The 21,077-nt window shown below is 39.3% G+C and overlaps 1 protein-coding gene across 1 annotated transcript in view; it reads left to right on the top strand.

Annotated features, from left to right (window-relative positions):
- CUNH12orf42 (chromosome unknown C12orf42 homolog) overlaps positions 1-21,077 on the top strand; it is a 172,261-nt gene that overhangs the window by 1,325 nt on the left and 149,859 nt on the right. Inside the window, exon 2 of the mRNA XM_029563331.1 lies at positions 9,481-9,580. Within this exon, the coding sequence (XP_029419191.1) occupies positions 9,575-9,580 (6 nt within the window). The 5' untranslated portion in view covers positions 9,481-9,574. The remainder of the gene's footprint in view (positions 1-9,480; positions 9,581-21,077) is intronic.

The raw sequence follows: 21,077 nt of genomic DNA on the forward strand, positions 1-21,077 counted from the left end.
CTTCAGAGTCTTTCTGGCAGTTTTTCCTCTAGGCCTTCTTTTCTGGAAGTTCAAAAATAAATCACTCTCTGGTGACTACTGTGCTGCCCTGTCCGGGAAGCCCTCCCATTCACACACCCTCCCATTCATTTGACACACACACACACCACACACACACCCTTCCATACCCTATTCACCGCTGTGTGGCAAATTGCGGCGATCTTACAGCATGGGCACGAAAACTGCTCAGCAGTATTCACAGTTTAATACTAACTTCATAGCTGTCACATAAATTCATTGCCAGGCCTGCTCTTTAATGACCACGAAGCAACTTTAAGTGACGGGAAAAAAATGAAGACGCTGCCATGGTGCTTTTCTTTGACTTGCAGGTGTTTATTTTTATTTTTATTTAAAACCATTGCTACAGTAACTGCAGATAGCTTTTTTTTTTTTTTTTTTAAAGAGCTGTCAGACAGCTTGGAAAAAAAATCCTCCTTTTTATTTTACAGTAGATAAAAAATACTAAATGCCAATAAAAGCTTTTAAAAAAAGCAATAGAAAAAGAAAGAGAAAAAGAGACTCTTGAATAAAGCTGGGACAATACACAGTCACAGAGCAGTCGAAACTAATGTCATAGTGCACTGTTGGGCGGGTGTACAGAAAATTTCTTGTTTCTTGATTTTTATGGAGATTTGGGGTACAGCGTGAAGCACTCTCTGAACAGGTTTAGAACAAGTGGCAAAGAAAGAACTCCTCACAATGAACTCTTCTGATGGGCTTTCTGTCCACAAACACCTGTGATTTACAGAAGAGGCATAGGAGGGGACAAAGAGAGGCCAGAGGGCCAGGCTATTGTTGGGAGATGATGCCTCATGTACCCAAGGCTGTATGAGAGAGTTGCTTTATTTTAAAACGTGTCCTAGATCCTTGCTATGCAAACTTACAACCAGAAAAGATTGTTTGATTCTTCTAAGGGCTCTTAATAACTTTTTCAAATGTTTCTGACTCATTTCAAGCCTGCATTTTGATAAGTTCTTAAACTAATGAAAATCATAGTTATTAGAATTTGAGGAAAGTCCACTTATATACGTATAAACCTCATAGGCAGAGAAGTTAAATGATTACCTAAGACTTAGAAAGTGGTTAGAATGTTCACTGAAAGAATGCACAACATTTGCATTTATTAAAAAAATTTGTGACCCTGTTTTCCTTTCTCCCGGAATGCTAATGATCTCATGTTTTTGTGTTCTCAGTTTTGTACCTTATCTGCACCTATCTTTTGAAGAATTTTTTCTTGATTCCCATTTTTGACATTTGCCTTTTCTTGTCTCTTCATAGTTTCCTTCCCAGTAAGTTAGGGAGATAGGCAGTTGAGGAAGCAGGGGAAGACCAAGCTAGCAGAGGAGCTGCAGGGCTCCCAGTCACTGACAGGAGGCTGTGTGTCTGGCATGTTGAAAGTGTGGGGAGAATACTATGAGATGAAGCTGGAGAGATTGGGGGGAGTCAGATTATGATGGTTTTTGTGGGGCATGGAGGAAGAATGGATTTTATTCTAAGAGAAACAGGGAGCTGCTGGAGGATTTTCAGTGAGGGATTTTCATGACTGGATTTGTATTTCAAAGTAATCGCTGCTGCCTTGTGGAGTATTGTCCTAATTTGCTTTGTGATGCTATAACAGAATACCACAGATAATAATGAGCAGAAATTTGTTTGGCGGTTCTGATAGTTGGTTACAAGAGCCTGCTGGCATTTGGTGAGAGCTGTGGTGCTGTCTTATATCATGTTGGAAACCAGAAGGGCAAGAGTTAGACTAAAAGAAGCAAGAGTGAGAACTCAGTCCCAAACCCTTTTATAATTGGCACTACCCATTCATGAGATGAGAGTAGAGTTCTCATGGATTAAATAATAAAATCAAACATGCAATGACTGGCTAAGGAACTGTTGGAATGCTACTTTCATCATCCAGACAAAGAATAATGATATTGTGGGTTAAGTTGGTGTTAATGGAGATGAAAAGAATGGACAGACTTTGGATCTATTTTAGGAAAAAACTGATGAGCCTTGAAGAATGAGTGTGTGGTTGAGGTTAGGTGACTGAGAAGAAGCAGGGACAACTACATGAGGTCGAACAACTTGGTAGATGGTGGTGAGTATCATGGAAAAAGGAAAGGAGAACCAATGTGGGGGTGCAAATCAAGAATTCTGTTTCAATGTGTTGATTTTGAGCTGTAAATGGAGATGGTAGATCTAGGGTCAAGCAGCTGACCTCTTAGGGGGCAGTCATGTCTTAGCTTTCTGGAGACCCATGATGCAGTGTGGCATAAAGGGATGAGCAGGGCTGGGAAGATTTCTTACTTTCTGCATCTGAACCAGAAATGCCAAGTCAACCTGGCAGTCAGCCTCAGAGTAGGATCAAAGAAGTCAGGAGAAGGAAAAGGAACCCCTGAGGATCCTGATGAATGGACAAAGTGAACAAGTAGGAACCCATGAAACAGAGCAGAGAGGAGGATCTTTGTTAGATGTAAGGGAAGTTGGCAGAGAAAAGCAGTAGAAGCCGTGCTGTGGGATTAGTGGGACTTGAGAGTGAACATCTGTAACACCATGAAGTTGGGGCCTTACAGCTGCTTTCCACCCATACTGAATCTTTGAGATTAGGGACAGCAGGTGGATTACTGGAAAGTCTACTTAAAAGAACTTACATATGTAGACACAGATTCATACCTCTAAACTTGAGAATGGGAAGGAGACTCCAATAGGCTCAGGGTCATCTTTGAGAATTCAGTAAATCTCTCTCTCTCTCTCTCTCTCTCTCTCTCTCTCTCTCTCTCTCTCTCTCTCCCTTCCTCCCTCTCTTTATTCCTCCCTTCCTTCCCTGTCCTTTCTATGTAGCCTAGGTTAGTCTTGAACTCATAATTTTCCTGCCTTAGTCTCCTAAGTGCTGGATTTATAAGTATATGCATGCTGCCTCATCTAGCTAATTCTCTCTTTCTCTTCGGAGTCCTGGATTGGAGAATAAAAGTCCATTTTAATGAAATTATCAGCTTTATTAATGTTGGCAAAATGACTTTCTCAGGACAGGCTCCTTGGAAAAGATGAATTGGAAAATGGAGCTTACGTTTTTAGCCAGAATGAGTTTCCTAATGTCTGAGATCCGTCGACTGTAGACAGCCAGCTGCCAATAGAGAAGCTGGGGGGTAGGTAGAAAAGTAGGCCTGGCAGGCCTAATTAACACACCCACAAAGCCTGGTTGTCTTGTAGGGGCAGTAGCTCAAGGTCTGCGCATCTGGGCAAGGGGGTGAGGGAGTGATAGAATAAGTTTGATATCAGGAGTAAAGATAGACTCTTACTACTTTTTAATAAAAGTCCTGGTGAAGTTAGCCCAATGGTTACCTGCTTTCTTCAGTCTCACAAATTATCTGTGGTGAGAAAGACTAAGTATTTGTTTTGATATTTTCTCTGGGGAGCACAGAAGAAACATAGTACCTATAATTCAAAGGAAACAGAAGAGAGGAACTAAGTTTCCTTTTTCTATAGCATGTAAAGAGCTTTTAAACATAAATTATTATATTAATGGGTAAAATAATTAGAATTAACTTAAGGAGAGATGGAAGACCTGATTAGTAATGACAAAGATGAAAAATATGCTTTTGAATAATTAACTCCAAAAAAGACTTTGAGTCCAGATAGTCTTGCAAATGAGTTCTTTTGGACCGAGGATGTAGCTCAATGGTAGAGCACTTGCCTAGTGTGTACAAGACCTGATCCTCAGCACTGCAAAAACAAGGAAACAAACAAAAACCGAATTCTTTCAGTGTTTTAAATAAACACAGGCTACTCATTGAAATTAGAATGAACCATAAAATATGGTGAAAAATCTCCTAATTCATATGATATGTAAACTGGAAAAAATATAATAAAACCAAACCGACAAACTATTTTACTCATGAACATATGCTAATATTTTGAAAACTCCATGAATATATTGAATTCATTAGTCTACTATAATTGGATATTATAGTACTTCCAATTAGACATTACTTAATGATAATTTTACATTAAGAATTCTAGAAATAAACCACAATAGTAGGATAAACAAGAAATACCCTCGAAGAATCCTGTTAAATACCAAACATACAATAATTATTCCAAGTTTTTAATATATTTTAAAAATTTATTCTTTGACAGTTTATACAGACACAGACACACAGACACAGACACAGACACACACACATACACCACATTTTGATTATTTTCACCCCATTACCCTTCTTACTGCTCTCCCTCTGCTGGAAGTAAATTTTTTTTGTAGGTAGATATAGCTACTTATTTGAAATCACAAAGTATTTTACTGTAAAAGCTATTGTCATAGTTAAACACTAGAGGCTTATGAACTAGAATTACAAAATAAAACAATGCCACTATTGTTTTGGACTGTTCTGAAATTTATGAGCAATTGAATAAGACAGGAATCTGAAATCAGTGATATAGTCAGTTTAGCTGAGTAAGGTCACTAATTTCAAATAACACTTCTCGCTGATAAGCATCTGAGAAAAACATGCAACATGAGTCAGAGAAATGTTAATGGTCAGAAATAAAAAAAAAAGTAAATTACCAGGAAAACGTAATTTCCTCACAGAAATGCAGCCAAAGATGACATAATTTAGAAACATTGTCTTGGCATTTGGCTCTGTCATTCCTTCCATTTAAAAACAGGTAGACTAGACCTTGTGCTTTCTTTAGAGAAATGAATAGCATTAGGAAGTAATGACCTATTTTGAATTATCACACAAAGTAATCATCTTCATTATGACGTTTTCAAACATATTTATCATTCAACTTTGTTCTCCTTACCACCATCTGGTAGTCCTCTCTCCCTCCCCCAAATGACTCCCTTTCAGTCTCTTTATCATTTGAGACCTTTCTGCTACATGGTATATTCCTCTATTAGCACAGAATGTAAGTTTTTCCACATTTAGCTTTGGATACTTTTTTCCTATAAAAGAAAGATAAAAAATATTTTCTGTAGAGCCAGGCATGGTGGAGCACGCCTTTAATCCTAGCACTTGGGAGGCAGAGACAGGTGGATCTCTGTGAGACGGAGGCCAGCTTGATCTATGTAGTGATTTCTAGGCCAAATGGGGATACACAGAGACCCCGTCTCAAAAAACAACAAAACAAAAAAACTTCCCCAAACCAAACAAGCAAAAAATTTGTATAGCCACACAATGACGCAATCCATGTTTTATGTGATAAAGCGCTGGCTGTCACATCATGCTACAGGTTTTACAGTGCTATCAATAGAAAGAAGAAGGGGGTGTGGCTACTGCCTATTGATATTAAATGTACAAGAAAACAGTTAAAGAGGAGGCGTAAAATAAAAAGACTCAACTTACTAAGAAGATATAAGGCTAAACTTTAATTTTAGCTAATTAGAAATCAATAATAAAACCCAAATTAATAGCATCACAGTTAAAAATAGAAACTCCAAGCACAATAGCAGAAGATTATAATGCATTTCTTTCAGTAACTAATATACCAAAACACTGAGAGAGGTGATTTGTACAGCAATTAATGAGCTTATTCTAAGGAACATTATAGATTATATCTAGTTCCTGGATAATAGTGATTTTGAACTTGTGCAGCATATTTATAAAACTTGACTATGTGGAGATCATAAAACTATACCCAATACATTTCTGAAAATTCTAAGCATCCTGTATTTTAGGACTCAGATGGCACTAATTTGGAAATTAATAGCAAAGCCTAACTGGGAAATACACACTGAAATTTATGGGTTAAGAAAGTATGATACTAATTAAAAGTCATTGTGATAATGAAAAAATTGCATTTCAAGACAAGTTGAGGGCAGGAAAATGGTGTAGAAGAAAATAATTTATAACTGTTAAAATGCATTAGAAAATGAGTGTCCCATGAAACACAGTGGGATAAGAATGCACAGCAGCACAAAGCGCCATACCATACAGGAAAGAGAACTGAGCTGGAGAGATGGCTCAGCAGTTAAGAGCTCTTACTGCTCTCCTGGAGGGCCTGGGTTCAGTTCCCAGCACCTATGTGGAAGCCTAAAACCACCTGTAACTTCAGTTCCAGGGGCTTCTGATGCTCTCTTCTAGCCTCCATGGGCACCAGGTGCCCATAGTACACATACATACATCTAGGCAAACACACAAAAATTTAAAAAAGGAGACTAATCAAAATACATGCACAACAAAAACAAATCTGAAGATAAGCAATAAAAAAGAAGCACCAGAGTTTTTACTATTTTAAGAAAACTGATAAGACTGAGAAGCATCGGCAAGATTTGTTAAGAAAGAAAACAAATACGTAGTAATAATGATACTAAACAGTAAAGCAGAGACTGGAATATCACACTGAATATAAATAGGGACTCTGTACCTAATGTCAGTAAATTCAGAAATCTAGAAAATAAAAATAATTTCCTTGAAACACATAGTTTGCCAAAACTGACTCAGAAAGTAAACACAGTCTCATAACCATTCAATAAATAGAATCTATCTGTAAAACATGTTTCCACTGGAATAAGGTGATCTTATCAATACATTTAATCAAGTTTGAGACAGTAATTTCAATCTTTTAAAAATATTATCTTTATTTTATGTATTTTATTGTTATGTGTGTGAGTGTATTGCCTGCATGTATGTAAGTGCACCTGTGTCATGCACTACCTGTAGAAGTCAGAAGAGGGTGTTGGATTCCATGGAACTGGAGGTTTGGATGACACCCAGGAGGGTGCTGCGAACCAAACCTGGATCCTCTGCAGGAGCAGCCAGTGCTCTTAACCAATGAGCCATCCTTCCAGTCCCAAGTAAATTCAGTCTTACACAAACTCCTATCCCATGTCCTTTTATGGGGCTAACATAACCTTGAGAAAAAAAGGCAAGGATGTTTAGGTGGAGGCAGGATCAATTTCACTGATGATGACTGAAAAAATTTAAAACAAAATAGAATATTAACAAACAAAATCCAGCACTAAAATGCTAACAGGTTAAAAGGAAAAAGAAACATGGTCGGGGGCTGGAGAGATGGCTCAGTGGTTAAGAACACTGGCTGTTCTTGCAGAAGACTCAGGTTTGAATCCCAGCACCCACATGGCAGCTAACAACTGTCCGTAACGCCAGTTCCAGGGGATCTGACAGCCTCTTTTGTCCTCTGTGGGTATTGCATGAAGTGGGTGCACTTACCTATATGCAGGCAATACACGCATACACATAAAATAAAAAAAAAATAAAAAAGAAAACATTGAATACAATTCATCATCTGTTCCCAATTTAAAACAAAAACAAAGAATCTTTGCTAACTGGGAATAGAAGGGATCTTGTTTAACATTATAAGTACACTTACAAAAGAATGATAAAAAAATAGCGAACATCTTACTTTGAGGGGAGAAATGTATTGTGCTGGATAGCTTTAGTGTCAACTTGACACACCTGCATTGAGGGAGCCTCAGTTTGGGAATTTCCTCCATTGGACTGGCCTGTGGCCATGTCTGTGGGGTATTTTCTTGACAGTTGAGTGATGTGGGAGGGCTCAGCTCACTGTGAGTGGTGCCACTCCTGGGAAGGTGGGCCTCTAAGAAAGAAGATTGAGCATGGACGAGGGGAGCAAGCCAGTAAGCAGTGTTCCTCCATGGCCTGTGCTTCAGCTCCTGCCTCCAGGTTCCTGCCCTGAGTTCCTACCTTGGGCCCCCTGATGAACTATGACCTGGAAGATGTAAGCCAAATAAACCCTTTCTTCCTCAAGTTGATATTGGTCAGAGTACCTTATAACAGCAATGAAGAAACAAACTAGAACATGTATCAGTTCTTGTTATTATCAGGAACAATGTAGCATGTCCAACTTATGGGAAGACTGACAGTTTGGGGGCTCCCTTCATGAGTGCTAGCACCATTTACCTGTCAGCATTACCTCCTATTATTTTTTGCACCCCACTTCTTTTCTTTCTTCTCCAGCCCTTTATAGTTAATTTTGTGTCTTATTTGCTCTTTGATAGAAATATCTTGAAATTCAAGTCTCAGAACTACAAATACAAAATTTTATATAAAAATGAATGAGAGTAGAAAACATACGTAAGTATTAGAGACTTAAGAGAGTTAGGTCATTTCATTTGGAAGCATTTTAATTTATCAGAAATGTTTCTTAAATTCCCTAGGCTTCTCCTACATACTTAGAACACTGCAAATCCTAGCAACTCCCAGAACTCCCAATGAGGACTCTGCAAGTGAGGACTTACTTTATTTATTTCACAGTCAATCTGTTTTGGGGGTAAACACAGATGCTCACCCCACCACAGCTCTTCCACAGCTTTGGAGATACCGATTAGTGCAGTAAGACAAAAAATTTAAAGCAGAGATCTCTGAAAGGGAGAAAGAAGAAACAAACTGTCAGTATTAGCAAGGGATGCAATTGTTCACATTAAAGCTCTCAAATAATCTACAGATTTTTTTCAGAATTAATATGAGAGTATTTAGCAGCTTGCTATTTCAAAACAACAGATAAGATTATGTTGATATAAGAAACATAGCTCTTTCCTCAAAGGGGATAAGAGATAGTTTGTTCTGGAGCCAAATATGAGTGCCAGGCCTTGGGAACACAGATTTAGGTTACCCCAGATTCCATGTTCCAAGGAGGCGGTAGTTTCATGAGGTGCAAATAGTAACAAAATAAAGTCATAAATCAAGACAGTTTCAAATACATTGGTGGGAACATCAGGTAGGTAAGTTACAGCAAATCAGGGAGATCTCAGCTCTAGGCCTCATAGGCCATCTGGAGACATTCTTAGCCCTTGAGCTGATGGGCCCTAGGGTCCCTAAGCACATTTCAAAGGATTTACCTAATAGGATTTACCTAATAGTCATAGGATGTTAGGCCACATATAGAGGTGGGAGATGAATGGCTATTAAGGGGGCTAAAGGTAGCTCAAGATAATCTGGTTCTGGACCCATAACATTCCAAACTCTCCAACATCACAGAAATTCTAATTCAGTTAGGCAACCTTGTAGAAGGGTCAATGTAAGCTATAGCTTCTTTTGTTCATAACTGCATTTCTATATCCTAGAAATGATTAGGAAAAATATAAAGGATATCATTTTCCTCTGGGTGTGGTAACACAACTCTAACTCTAGCACTGGGGATACTGAGGCAGGACGATTCTGAGTTCCAGGTCATCCTGGGCTATATAGACAGACCCCTTTTCAAAGAAAACAAACAAAAACCTCTCCTCCCACCTTCCCAAACCCAAAGCACTGCAATGCAAAAGTAAAGCCAAAGAAACAAAAGCGTCAAACCAACCAAAACAAAACTCAACAGAATTTAGGATAACATTTTACAAATAAGTAATGTAACATTTTAGAAATGTGTAAATTGTTACTGAAATTCACTGGAAAGAAATAACAGGGCGACAGAGTGTCTTAAATATGTTGTTGCATCACTGAAAACCGGCTCTTTCTCCATCTGTTGTTATAGGGAATCCAACTTGCAGACAGATGCCTAAAGTGGTAGCATGGAGGACTGGAAGAAGCTTTGGTGCTAACTGAAAATCAGAGTCATTGTAAACAGGATGCAGGTAATGTTTAAGAGCTACTCCACGTTCTGATACGTTTTCAGATGAGCGAGTTTGCTCCACATCAGTCTTTCATTTTCATTCTTGATTCAGTGAAATTGCTCTTGTATTTTGAAGCATTCTGTTAGCTGCCCTGTCTATTCACATTGCTGCAATGCTATGTCTAACATAATAGCACAATTGTGCATGCTTTCAGAAAACATATTTTCACCACTCTAGTGAACTAGAACACTTTAAAAAATATTTTATTTATTATTTTTATTTTATGTGTATGAGTGCACTTCCTGCATGTATGTGAGTGCACCCTTGTGCAATGCCGTGGAGGTCAGAAGAGGGCTTCGGATTCCCCTGGAACTGGAGTTAAGGATGGTTCGTAGCTGCCATGTGGGTGCTGGGAATCAAACCCGGGTCCTCTGCAAGAGCAGTCAGTGCTCTTAACCACTGAGCCACCTCTCCAGCCCCAAACTAGAACACTTGCTAGGAAAACCTGGGAGCCACAGCCGTGCTTCCTTTGGCATCTTCCTGTTGTGTGTTGCTAAAGCGACCCCCAGTGTACAGATGGTGTGTGTGTGTGTGTGTGTGTAAAGTAACTGCTGGTGTTTCTGAGAAGTACAAGTTCATGTTTTCAACAGAAGAGAGAAAGAAGCTTCGACTGACACGTAAAGAGAGAATGCGCTGAAGATGGACAGAATGATGGTTATTGTTCTTGTAACAAATTACCACAAATGCATGACTTAAAAAGACACAAATTTATTATCGTCTGTAGGTTGGGCTCTACCACATATCTTATTGGATAAAAAAATTGAGTGTCAACAGTGCTCTGTTCCTTTCTGGAGACTTGCAAGGAGATTGTTTTGGTGCCTTTTCCAGCTTCTTGAACTGCCTGTTGGTTTTCCTCATCATCAAAACTAGCACTAGCAGGATGAGTCTGTCTCACTTTGCATCGCTTCAGCCTCTTCTGCCTCCCTCTTCAACAGTTAAGGGCTCTCGAGATCTCACTGGGCTCATCTGGATAATCCAGGATAATCCCCACCTTGAGGTCCTTAACTTAATCACAGTTGCAAAGTTCCCTTGGCCAGTAAGGTACCACATTCAGATAGCAAGTGTTAGGACACAGGTACTTTGGGGGTTGCTAGGAAGGGAAGTAAACTCTTTACTGCCTGCTTCCTCTGTTCTACTCTGGCCACGTTGCTCACTGTAGCCTCAGTGCTCAATTGCTCTTTCCTTGGTGTGGAATGACTTACTCTCTTACTTGGTTCATAGCTCTGCTCAGAAGGCCTACCATGAACCTGTATTTAAATCTATCCATGCTCTCTGTCTTCCAACTGTCCCTCATTAAAAAATATTTGTTTTTTAATTGAATTTTCGTTATTTTCATACAATATAATTTGATGGGATTTACATCCCCTCCCCTAGTCACACCTCCTCTTATTACCCTCCTGTCCCCAATTTAATACTCTAATTATATATATATATATATATATATATATATAAGTTCTATAGAATCTAATTTGTGTCTCTGAATGGCCTTCAGTGTGTGTTCATCCACTGGAGCGTGGTTAACCTACCAAGAGTCACATTCTGGAAAAGGACTGTCTCTGCTCTTTCCAGCAGCCATCACTGTCATAGTTTCCTTAGGTGGGTTGGAGCATCTTACCCACTTCTTTATGTCCATGGCTGGGATTTTTTTCTGATTTGAGCTTGCCTGGCCTTGCGCATGCTGCCACCATTCCTGTGTGTTCATATGAATAACTACCAGCTGCCTGGAAGACTGTTTCCTGACGGTCATCCACCCTCTCTGGCTCTTATAGTCTTTTTCGCCTCCTCATCTGTGATGATCTCTGAACCTTGAGAAACAGAAATTCTTGATAGAACTTCTCCTTCTTTGGGTCTCCTGCCTTAAGTTAGAGACTGAGTCAGCTTTGCTCCCATGTGTCACCCAGGGTCTAGCCAAGGGCCCGACACCTAGCATCTCAATGAAATGCATGGACGAATCAGTTTAATTTTTCCCTTTAACATGCTGTGTTCTTCAGTAAGTAGGACCACAGAAAAATATTCTGTAAAGATGCAGATACCATTCAGTTAGTGAAGCTCTTTAAAAGCAGGTGTATCAAAGCCCTGTATATAATGCCACTGAATTTTGCTTTCTTAAAACCTGGGCATACATTTATGCTATAACCAGTAATGTGTCAGAGTCAGCTCCAAATATGAGAGAAATAGTCTTTTCTTCTCTTACAGTTTTAATACTGGTCTTGTTGTACCAGTAGACATGAGATAAGCTCATAAAAAATGCTTATAGTAGGAAATATCACTTTGATTGTGGGACATTGAAGTTCATCTGTCCCAAGGCAGAGTCTCATCCTGTCTGGATTTGTAGTATCTGTCTACTTATACAAGCCAAAGCTCGCTAGAAGAGAAGTTTTATATGGAAATTAAAAAATATTTTATTATTTTATTTAATATGTATGAGTGTTTTGCTTACGTTTGGTAAATATATCTGTGTTGTGCAAAGCTCACAGAGGTTGGAAGAAGGTTGGAACTGGAGTTATGGACAGTTGTTAGCCACCATTTGGGTGCTGGGAATAGAACACAGGTCCTCTATATGAACATCAAATATTCTTAACCATTGAGCCATCTCTCCAGCCTCTTTATATGGATTTTTTTATTAAAGTCTAAAATTTCCATTTTAATTTGTAATTTTTCTAAATTAAAAAATTATGTATTTGTATTTTATGTGTATAAGTATTTTGCCAACATGTATATAAGTGCTCCATATGCGTACAATGCCCACAGAGGTCAAAAAAGGGCATTGGATTCCCTGGAATTAAGAGTTATGTATGGTTGTTAGCTCCCATGTGAGTGCTGGGAATGGACCCTGGGTCCTTGCAAGAACAGCAAAGGCTCTTAACTGCTAAGCCATTTCTCTAGTCCCATTGCAAAGTAATTTTAACTATTTTGTTATTATTTTTTATGTGTATATGTGTATTGCCTGCATGTATGTAAGTGCACCCATGTTGTACAGTACCTGTAGAGATCAGAAGAGGGTACCGGATTCCCTTGGAACTGGAGTTACAGATGGTTGTTAGCCCCCATGTGGGTATTGAGAATTGAACCTGGGTCCTCTGCAAGAGCAGCCAGCACTCTTAAATCACTGAGCCATCCCTCCAGCCCCATAAACTAATTACTAAATATTGTACTATGTGCTTCTGTGTCCCTTCTAAGAGAAATGATTAGTTTCGGTCAATAAAAGTATTTTTAATAAAAAAGGAAAAAAAAGTAGATTATATAACTCAAGTAGCCAAATTTAAGTTGACATTCCTTAGTGGTGGACTCACATACATTACTAAGTATCTTTTATAAATAGCCTTACTATTTGAAATTTGGGGCAAAGAGGCCAATAATAATAATGACAAAAATATGGGGCTGGCGAGATGGCTCAGCAGTTGAGAACACTAGTTGTTCTTGCAGAAGACCCAGGTTCAGTTCTTAGCATCCACATGGCAGCTGACAACTGTCCATAACTCCAGTTCCAGGGGATTCAATGCCCTCTTCTGTTCTATGTGGGCGTTGCATGACATGAGTGTACTTACATAATGCAGGCAATACACACAAACACATAAGAGAAAAATAAATAATGACAAAAATAAGTGGCATCATTTTTGCTGCCCTTTATGGAATACTTACTTGTGCCAGTTGCTAAATCCTTTACATGTCTTGTTCTGTGTAATCTTCTCCCCACATGAAGCCGTGGAGCATTTACTGTATTGTCTACTCAGCAAGAGTATTCCCCTTACCCAGTGATTGTTTTAAGAAACTCTTCCTCTCCTCTTCCACCAGTTCTGGGGATGTAGACTATAGTACCTTGGAATCTTGGCTCTCAGGATGGATGTGTGACCTAGACATAGGTGAGCAGATGTATATCAGAGCAGTTGTTATTTATAAGCCAGACATCACACAGTGAAGCAGTAGCTATACATGAGAGGATTTGGTACTCAGTCACACTGACTTCACCCGTATTTCTATCACTCTGCTGTACTATGTCCTAGCATCCCTGTTTCATGATCAGCTATGCACTAACACTCTCCCCATTGAGACTGATTCTTGAAAATATAACAGTGACTTACATGTGACTTAGACAGTTGTTGCTCATCTAGTCACTTGTCTTTTGATTAACGTTTTTATCTTCAGTGCTAGGGATGGAAAAGCAGATAGGCTTCATCTTTTGTGGTTATTCTAGCGGAATGTAAGTGATTATTTGAAACTTGGCGTTGAGAAGGTATATTAGTTATTTTTTCATATTGCTATGAACAAACACTTGATAATAAACAACTTAAGAAGGGTTTATTTTGGTTTATAGTTGGGGGGATGCAGTCTATCATGACAGGACAGGCAAGACGGCGAGGTGTGAGGCAGCTGGTCAAATTCTCTCTGCAGTCAGGAAGTAGAGGCAGGACAGGAAGTAGAGCTGGGCTTAGTTGATCCATTTCTTCCAGTGAGGCTCCACCACAACCGGCACCAGCAACTGGGGTCCAAGTGTTCAAACACATGAGCCTATGAGGGCCATTTCACGTTCAAACAGCACAGAAGCCTCTATCGTGGCTATCAGGAAAGTAAAGCAAGGGAATGGGTTGTTAAGTTCAGTTGAAATGTTTGAGCATTTGTAATGAATTTTGGAAATATGGAGTTGCACATTTTTGCATCCAGGGTGTGTTGAACCAAGGACTTCAAACTGTTGTTCAGTTCGAAGAATATTTCAGTTGTTAGCTCATCTGTGTACCAAATGAAATTCTTAAAAATCTGTTCACTATAGGGCAGTGACGTCTTTTAACAAACACCTCCCTCTACAAAGTGCCTAGACAGTTCTACCCCATAACGATAGGAACAGCAACATGACCTGAATTTAGATTCTGGAATTGAATCATTTATGGGGACCACTCTTCTGGCAAGAAGGATGCTAAATCACTGCCACCCTGAAAAATTGTCATGCGCTGGCATTGTTGAACATTTTCTAGCAGTTGCATCGGGCCTCACATTTTGTTGGTGGGGAGTTCCATTTCTTCATCTTTGGTCCAAGTTACTTAGCAATGACCAACCCAACTATGCGCCCACCATATTGTTTTGCATGTTTGACTAGAACATTGACAGATTAATAGGAAGGGTAAATAGCAACAACTGCAGGGGCCCAGTGTGGGGCAGCAGGATTGACTACACTGGACTTTGTTGTGTTTGCTCAGAGGAAGTCACAGCAAAAGCCTGCTGGGATGAGGTGACTCGGGTCATGGGCATTTGTTTCTAGTCTCTATAGAAAACAATCGTCTTCCCAATGGAAGATGGCTTTTTCTGAATCTACATGGTTCCACTGATGAGGAAGCATTTGCCCTTCCAGGGTGCTGGCTAAATCACAAACACAAGTGAAAAGGCCACACAATGGTTCAAATGTGCTGTATTCCTCAGAGAGTCTTTTGATTTAAGTTAAAGGAAAGAAACTTGGGAAAGTTTATCTTGAGGATCCTTTACCTAGTCACTGCTAACTCCTAGGATGTGAAATTTAGAATTCTATGAGGTTTCAAAATGATATAACCACCTTCTCTTCTCTTGACTCATGAATTCAGAGCCTGTGAACATTTAGCAGTGTTAATTTTGTAAGCTCTGGCTTTGTTGAAATCTATTTTGACTCCAATTTGTTCTCCTCTGAATCTGTGGATGAGATATATTAGTAATAAGGAAGAAAAATCTCCTTTGCATAAAAATCAATCAGAAGCGAAGGCTTCAATTAAAATCACAACTGTGTTTCTGGTTGACAAATTTCTTTGAACATGGGTGATTTTATATTTCAACATTATCTCAGGTCTTTACAATAAAGTTTGCTTCTAATAAAAGACTCTAAAGGGTTCCACATTGAGTTTTGATTAGTAATTCTTGATCTCTCTGTTTCTCTGTGTATGTGTGCATGGATGTATAAATCTTTCTTTTAAACTGCCAGACACTCTTGTTGAGCTGGTGGGAAAGAAGGGCATGGGATAGCATTTACAATTTTCCCTTTTGTTGACTGCAATTCTGAACAGATGCTGTTTTTGAACATCTGTCTTACCTTTGCTTCCTTTTCTCCCCTTCCTCTTTTACTGTTTTTTTTCTTTTCTATTCTTCTTAGAGCACAAGAATAAGTTTTATGCAAATGTGCTTTATGGTGGTATTGAAAACCATTTTAGATCCCATGAGCTTCTTAAACTGAAAAAACTGTTGAAGGTTATCTGTTTCTTTAGCTATCAATTAATGTGCACAATTTCTATACACCAAGCCACAGTGTTATCACAGGGCCAAATCCTATTTACTGAGCATCTACTAGGATGAAGGTACTCATCTAAGGATTGCATATGGAACTAGAGAGGTGGCTCAGTGGCTAAGAGCATGTTCCGCTCTTGCAGAGGATGCAGGTTCAGTTCCTAGCATGCATGTCGCAGACAGCTTATAACTGCTTGTAACATAACTCCAACTCCAGGGATCCAGTGTCTCTGGCTTCTGAGGCACCTGTACTCATGCGCACATACCCTACCCCCCACATACACATCATTAAAAATAAAAGTCTTAAAAATATTTTATTAGCTATTGTGAAAAGAACAGCAACAAACATGGATATACAAGTATCTCCACAGTAGGATGAGTCCTGGGGTATATGTCAAAGAGTGGTATAACCAGGTCATATGGTAGGTTCATTTTTAGTTTTTAAAAAAAATATTTTATTTTTTTAATTTTATGTGTATGAGTGTATTGCCTACATGTATATAAGTGCACCCATGTTGTGCAGTGCCCACGAAAATCAGAAGAAGGATTCTGATTTCCCTGGAACCGGAGTTAAGGATGGTTGTTAGCCACCATGTGGATACTGGGAATTGAACCCAGGTCCTCTGCAAGAGTAACCAGTGCTCTTAACTGCTGAGCCGTCTCTCCAGCCTCTAGTTTTTTTTTTTTAAGAGTTCTCCACACTGCTTTCCATAAGGGTTACAGGAGTTTGCAATCCTGCCAGCGGTGACTGAGTGTTCTCCTTTCCCCACATCCTCTTCAGCATTTGGTATCATTTGTTCTCTTGATCTTAGCCAGTCTAACTGTGGTAAGATGAAGCCTTAAAGTAGTTTTAATTTTCATTTCCCTGATTGCTAAGGATGTCGAACACTTAAGGTGTTTCTTAGTCATCTTTACTTCTTCTTATACATCTTTTCAAAAAAAATTTTATTGAGCTTTTGTACATTTCCTACAACGGTTTTTAATCAAATTTAGACCTCTCTTCCCATCCATGTCCCCCAAACACTCCCCCCATAGCCCATCTTTTAATTGGGTCATTTGTCTTATTGATTCTTTGTTTCTGGAGTTCTTTTTAAAAATATTTCATCTATTATTTTTATTTTATGTGTATGAGTGTATTTCCTGCATGTGTGTAAGTGCACATGTCATGCAGTGCCCACTGAGATCAGAAGGTGTCCTGTCCCCTGGAACTGGATTTACAGATGGTTGCTAGCTGCCATGTAGGTGCTGGTAATCAAACCCAGGTCCTCTGTAAGAGCAGGCAGTACTTTTCACTGCCGAACCATCTCTCCAACCCCCATTTTGATTTCTTTATATATTCTGGATGTTAATCCTCTGTCAGATGTGTTGCTGATAAAGATTTTCTCCCTCTCTGTAGGTTTTCTCTTCACTTCCTTGCTTGTTTCTTTTGCTGTACAGAAGCTTTTTAGTTTAATGAGGTCCCACGTGTTGACTTTTGACCTCAATCCCTGAACAACTGATGTCTGATTTAGAATGTCCTTTCCAACGTCTATATCTTGTAGGGTACTGCCTATGTTTTCTTCTAATAGTTTCAGAGTTTAAAGTTTCGCATTGAGGTCTTTGATCCATTTGGAGTTCACTTTGTGCAAGCTGAAAGATAAGGGGCCAATTTTATTTTTCTATGGGTAGAGATCCGGTTTTGCCAGCACCATGTGTTGAAGATGCAGTCTTTCCTCCAAGTGTGTGTTCTTGGCACTTTTGTCAAATATTAGGTGGCTGAAACTACATGTACTCATGTTTGTGTCTTCAATTATGTTCCATTGATCTATGTGTGTGTTCTTGTGCCACTACCATGCTGTTTTTATGACTATAGCTCTGTAAATGGCCAAAGCACAGAGAATAGGCGTCTGCAGAGTGCAGGTCTTTGGACAGGACACATATTAAACATCACCCACCCAGGGCTCAGGGACCATTGCAGAAGAGGGGGTGGAAAAATTGTAAGAGTGGAGGAGGTGCAGGACCATAAGGAAATAGAGTGTCACAGCCTCCTGGGACCTTGCTCATATGAACTTATAGTAATGGTGACGGCATGCACAAGATCCATGCAAACTCAAGCAGACAAAAATCCAGCATAGAACTGTGGAAATGGGAAGCAGGCACCAATCTTAGCCAAAGAACTATTAGCAGCTGATTGCTGATGGGTGAGGAAGAGCTGATCTTCTTAACTCTAGGTAGGCTGACTAGACCCCAGTGGATGAACTTGGACTGAAGGATGTCTGGGGATACTAACTTGACTTGAAAGACCTTAACATAAATGACAGAATGCATGAAATCCAGTGGGGGGGGCAATAAGAGGGTGCTGATGGGGTGTAAAGATGATTAAGATATTGTATATGAAGTATACAAAAACTCAATGAAAATATACAAAAATATTTTATTAATTATTTTTATTTTATGTGTATGAGTGTATCACCTCTGTGTCATGCAATGCCCCCAGAGGTCAGAAGAGGGTATAGATTAATTTAAATTTCAAAGTATTTACAGTCTGCTTAGAGGAAAAACTGGCAGAAACTGAAAGAAAATATATATGTAGAATTACTAGTGATTTGGGAGTGTCTTTCTGCCTTTTTTAAAAAATAAAAGATTTATTTTAATTTTTTTATGCGTGTCTAAGTATGTGTATGTACATGTGCATATGGGTGCCTATGGAGCCCAGAAGAGGGCATTGGATCCCCTGGATCTAGAGTTATAGGCAATTGTGAACCACCTATGTAGGTGCTAGGAGTCAAATGCTGGTCCTTTGCAAGAACAGTATGTTTACTCTCACATGCTGTGCCATCTCTCCAGTCCATTTACTGTTTTTTAAAGTTCTGTAATGAATGTGTGTTACCTTTACAGTCAGAAAATTAAATGACTGGTGTGCATGTGTGTCTTACATGTCATTTTTTTTTTGTTGTTGTTGTTAATAGCCTTCCTATAAAGACCCTTGGAAGACTAATGCCTTCCAGAGTTCCACTCACATGAACACTAGTGGCTGCTACCTTGGCAGGCTTCTTCCTAGTTCCCTGCTCCCTCTTGATTCCAACAGGGATTCCCATGCTGGGTACTGGCTTTGAGACCGTGGAGGGTCGATGGGGCTGAGAAAGAGAAAGCCAGTCAGGAGCTATGACCTGATCTTTGGATGTCTGTGGGAGCCTGCAGCCCTGGGACTGCATGTGGCACCCTCTTAAAGATCTCAAGTTCACAAAGTAAAATGGATTTTACTTGAGTAAATTACCCTGCTTTGCAAGAATGTTAATAAATTACCACAAAAATGCTGTCATCCCTAGCACAATCTCTCAAAGGCTCACTTCAATGGTGTTTTTGTCTCAGTTCATAAGATTCACTTGTTAGTTATACAAAATGCATAAACTGAATCTGGAATCTCAAGGTAATTTGCACTTTGGTGAATTCACCTGACTGTTCCCCTCTCCCATACTACCCTCACAGGGTTGGCTGCACAAGCCTGTGTACAACTCCCCTGAAAGGCAGAGGGTTGTGTGGGTCCTTGAAATGAAAGAGAATTCCAAGGTTGCCTTTTAGTTAAGGGTAAATAAGTCTGAATTCAGAAACAGTGAGAATTTTACCTTCAAAACTGTAATTTAGGAAAGGATTGCAAGTTACGATTTGTAGGCAGTTTGCATTTTTGACGTTTACTTGTTCCTCTGGTTAATAAAATTGTATAACCATTCCATGGATATGACTACCACATGCATTAATGCTTACAGGTCATTGGACAAAAAAAAATAGATTTTCTTTGAGATAGGGTCTTTTTGTAGGTCCTGCAGGCCTGGAACTCCCTTTGTAGACCAAGCTGGCCTTTATCTCACAGAGATCTGTCTACCTCTGCCTCCCAAGTGCTGGGATTCAAGCTTGCCACCATGCTTGACCAAAGAAATAGCTTTTTTAAACTTAGTGAGTTCTAGGTTAAATTTGAGGTCTAGAATGTTAAGCCTTATGTATGGGCTCAAAAAGATAAATGTTGGCTCTTCTGGAAATATTAGCATTTTGTGTTTTTCCACTTGTTACATGTAATTATTGAAAACAAGCTCAATAAAATCAGGAGACTGTAAGTAATGTTATCAAATAATAATGGTATTCATTGCCACTATTTAACAGACTGAAAATTTGTTCTCATAATGCAATTGCGCTCACTAATAAGGTGCTTCTTTTCAGGGCACAAAGTATGAAACTTTACATTTTGTGTTTGTTAGTTAAATTTGCTATTGGTGTACTGATTTACATTTTGAAATTGATATACCTGGTTAGAGGTCCGTAAGCATCCCTGGTAGGAAAAATGTGTCTTTCTTGGAGTTTTTTCTAATGTGCATATATCAGAGTTCAGTGGACACCTCTACCTGAAATTTCATGTGTCACGTGTCTCATTAGGATCTTAACTGTCCACCCAAGGATGTGCATTTTAGTATTGTAATGAACCATGGGGCCCCCGTTCAGACACTCTGGAGTGCCTCTGAGTCTGGACCAGTGGCTCTGTAGCTGCCACCAGGTGTAGTTGGGCTCAGCTGGTATAGGGGGTTTGCCAACTGATTTTTTTCATTTATGCTAATGTTGTAGCCTTTGTGTAAGAGCTTTTAGAGCTCACTCTCCATTACTCTTCTGCTTCCTCTCTCTATAGATATAGATTCCATTCCATTTAAATAATTGACAGTTGTGTGCCACATAGTTGACCTCTTCTTGGATCCCCTGGTCACAACCAGCAGTTAAAAATACTTATTTGAAGAAATAAAGCCTTAAAAGAGCAAGTGATGAAGAGGTACAAAGCCTTAATCTTGGTCATTTTGATACTTGATAATTCTGGCCAATTACAAGAACCCAACAGCTCCCAGTTAGGAAGCTCTTGCCACATGCTACTGTTAAGCTTTTATGTATGTTGTCTTGTTTCTTATCTTTTTGCAATGATCTCATGACATGTCATTCATTTACATTTGGAGGTTGCATAATATCTTTAATATACAGATAACTTAGTCACTTACCTGATTTCATAAAGATGACAACCAGACCTCAAACCTACCAGGAGTGGCTTCAAAGGCCCAGCTCTTGGCCACTGGCATATCTTGGCCAGAGCTCTGTCTAGACCATGGGACATAAGAAGCAAAAGATGTCAGAGTGTCATTTTTGGGACAGCCTCCACAGGTGGGCTTTCACCAATGAGTGGAGCAATGATTCTAAGTTTTCTTCT

The sequence above is a fragment of the Nannospalax galili genome, unplaced genomic scaffold (assembly GCF_000622305.1).
Source record: "Nannospalax galili isolate Female #2095 unplaced genomic scaffold, S.galili_v1.0 scaffold415, whole genome shotgun sequence".
NCBI lineage: Eukaryota > Metazoa > Chordata > Mammalia > Rodentia > Spalacidae > Nannospalax > Nannospalax galili.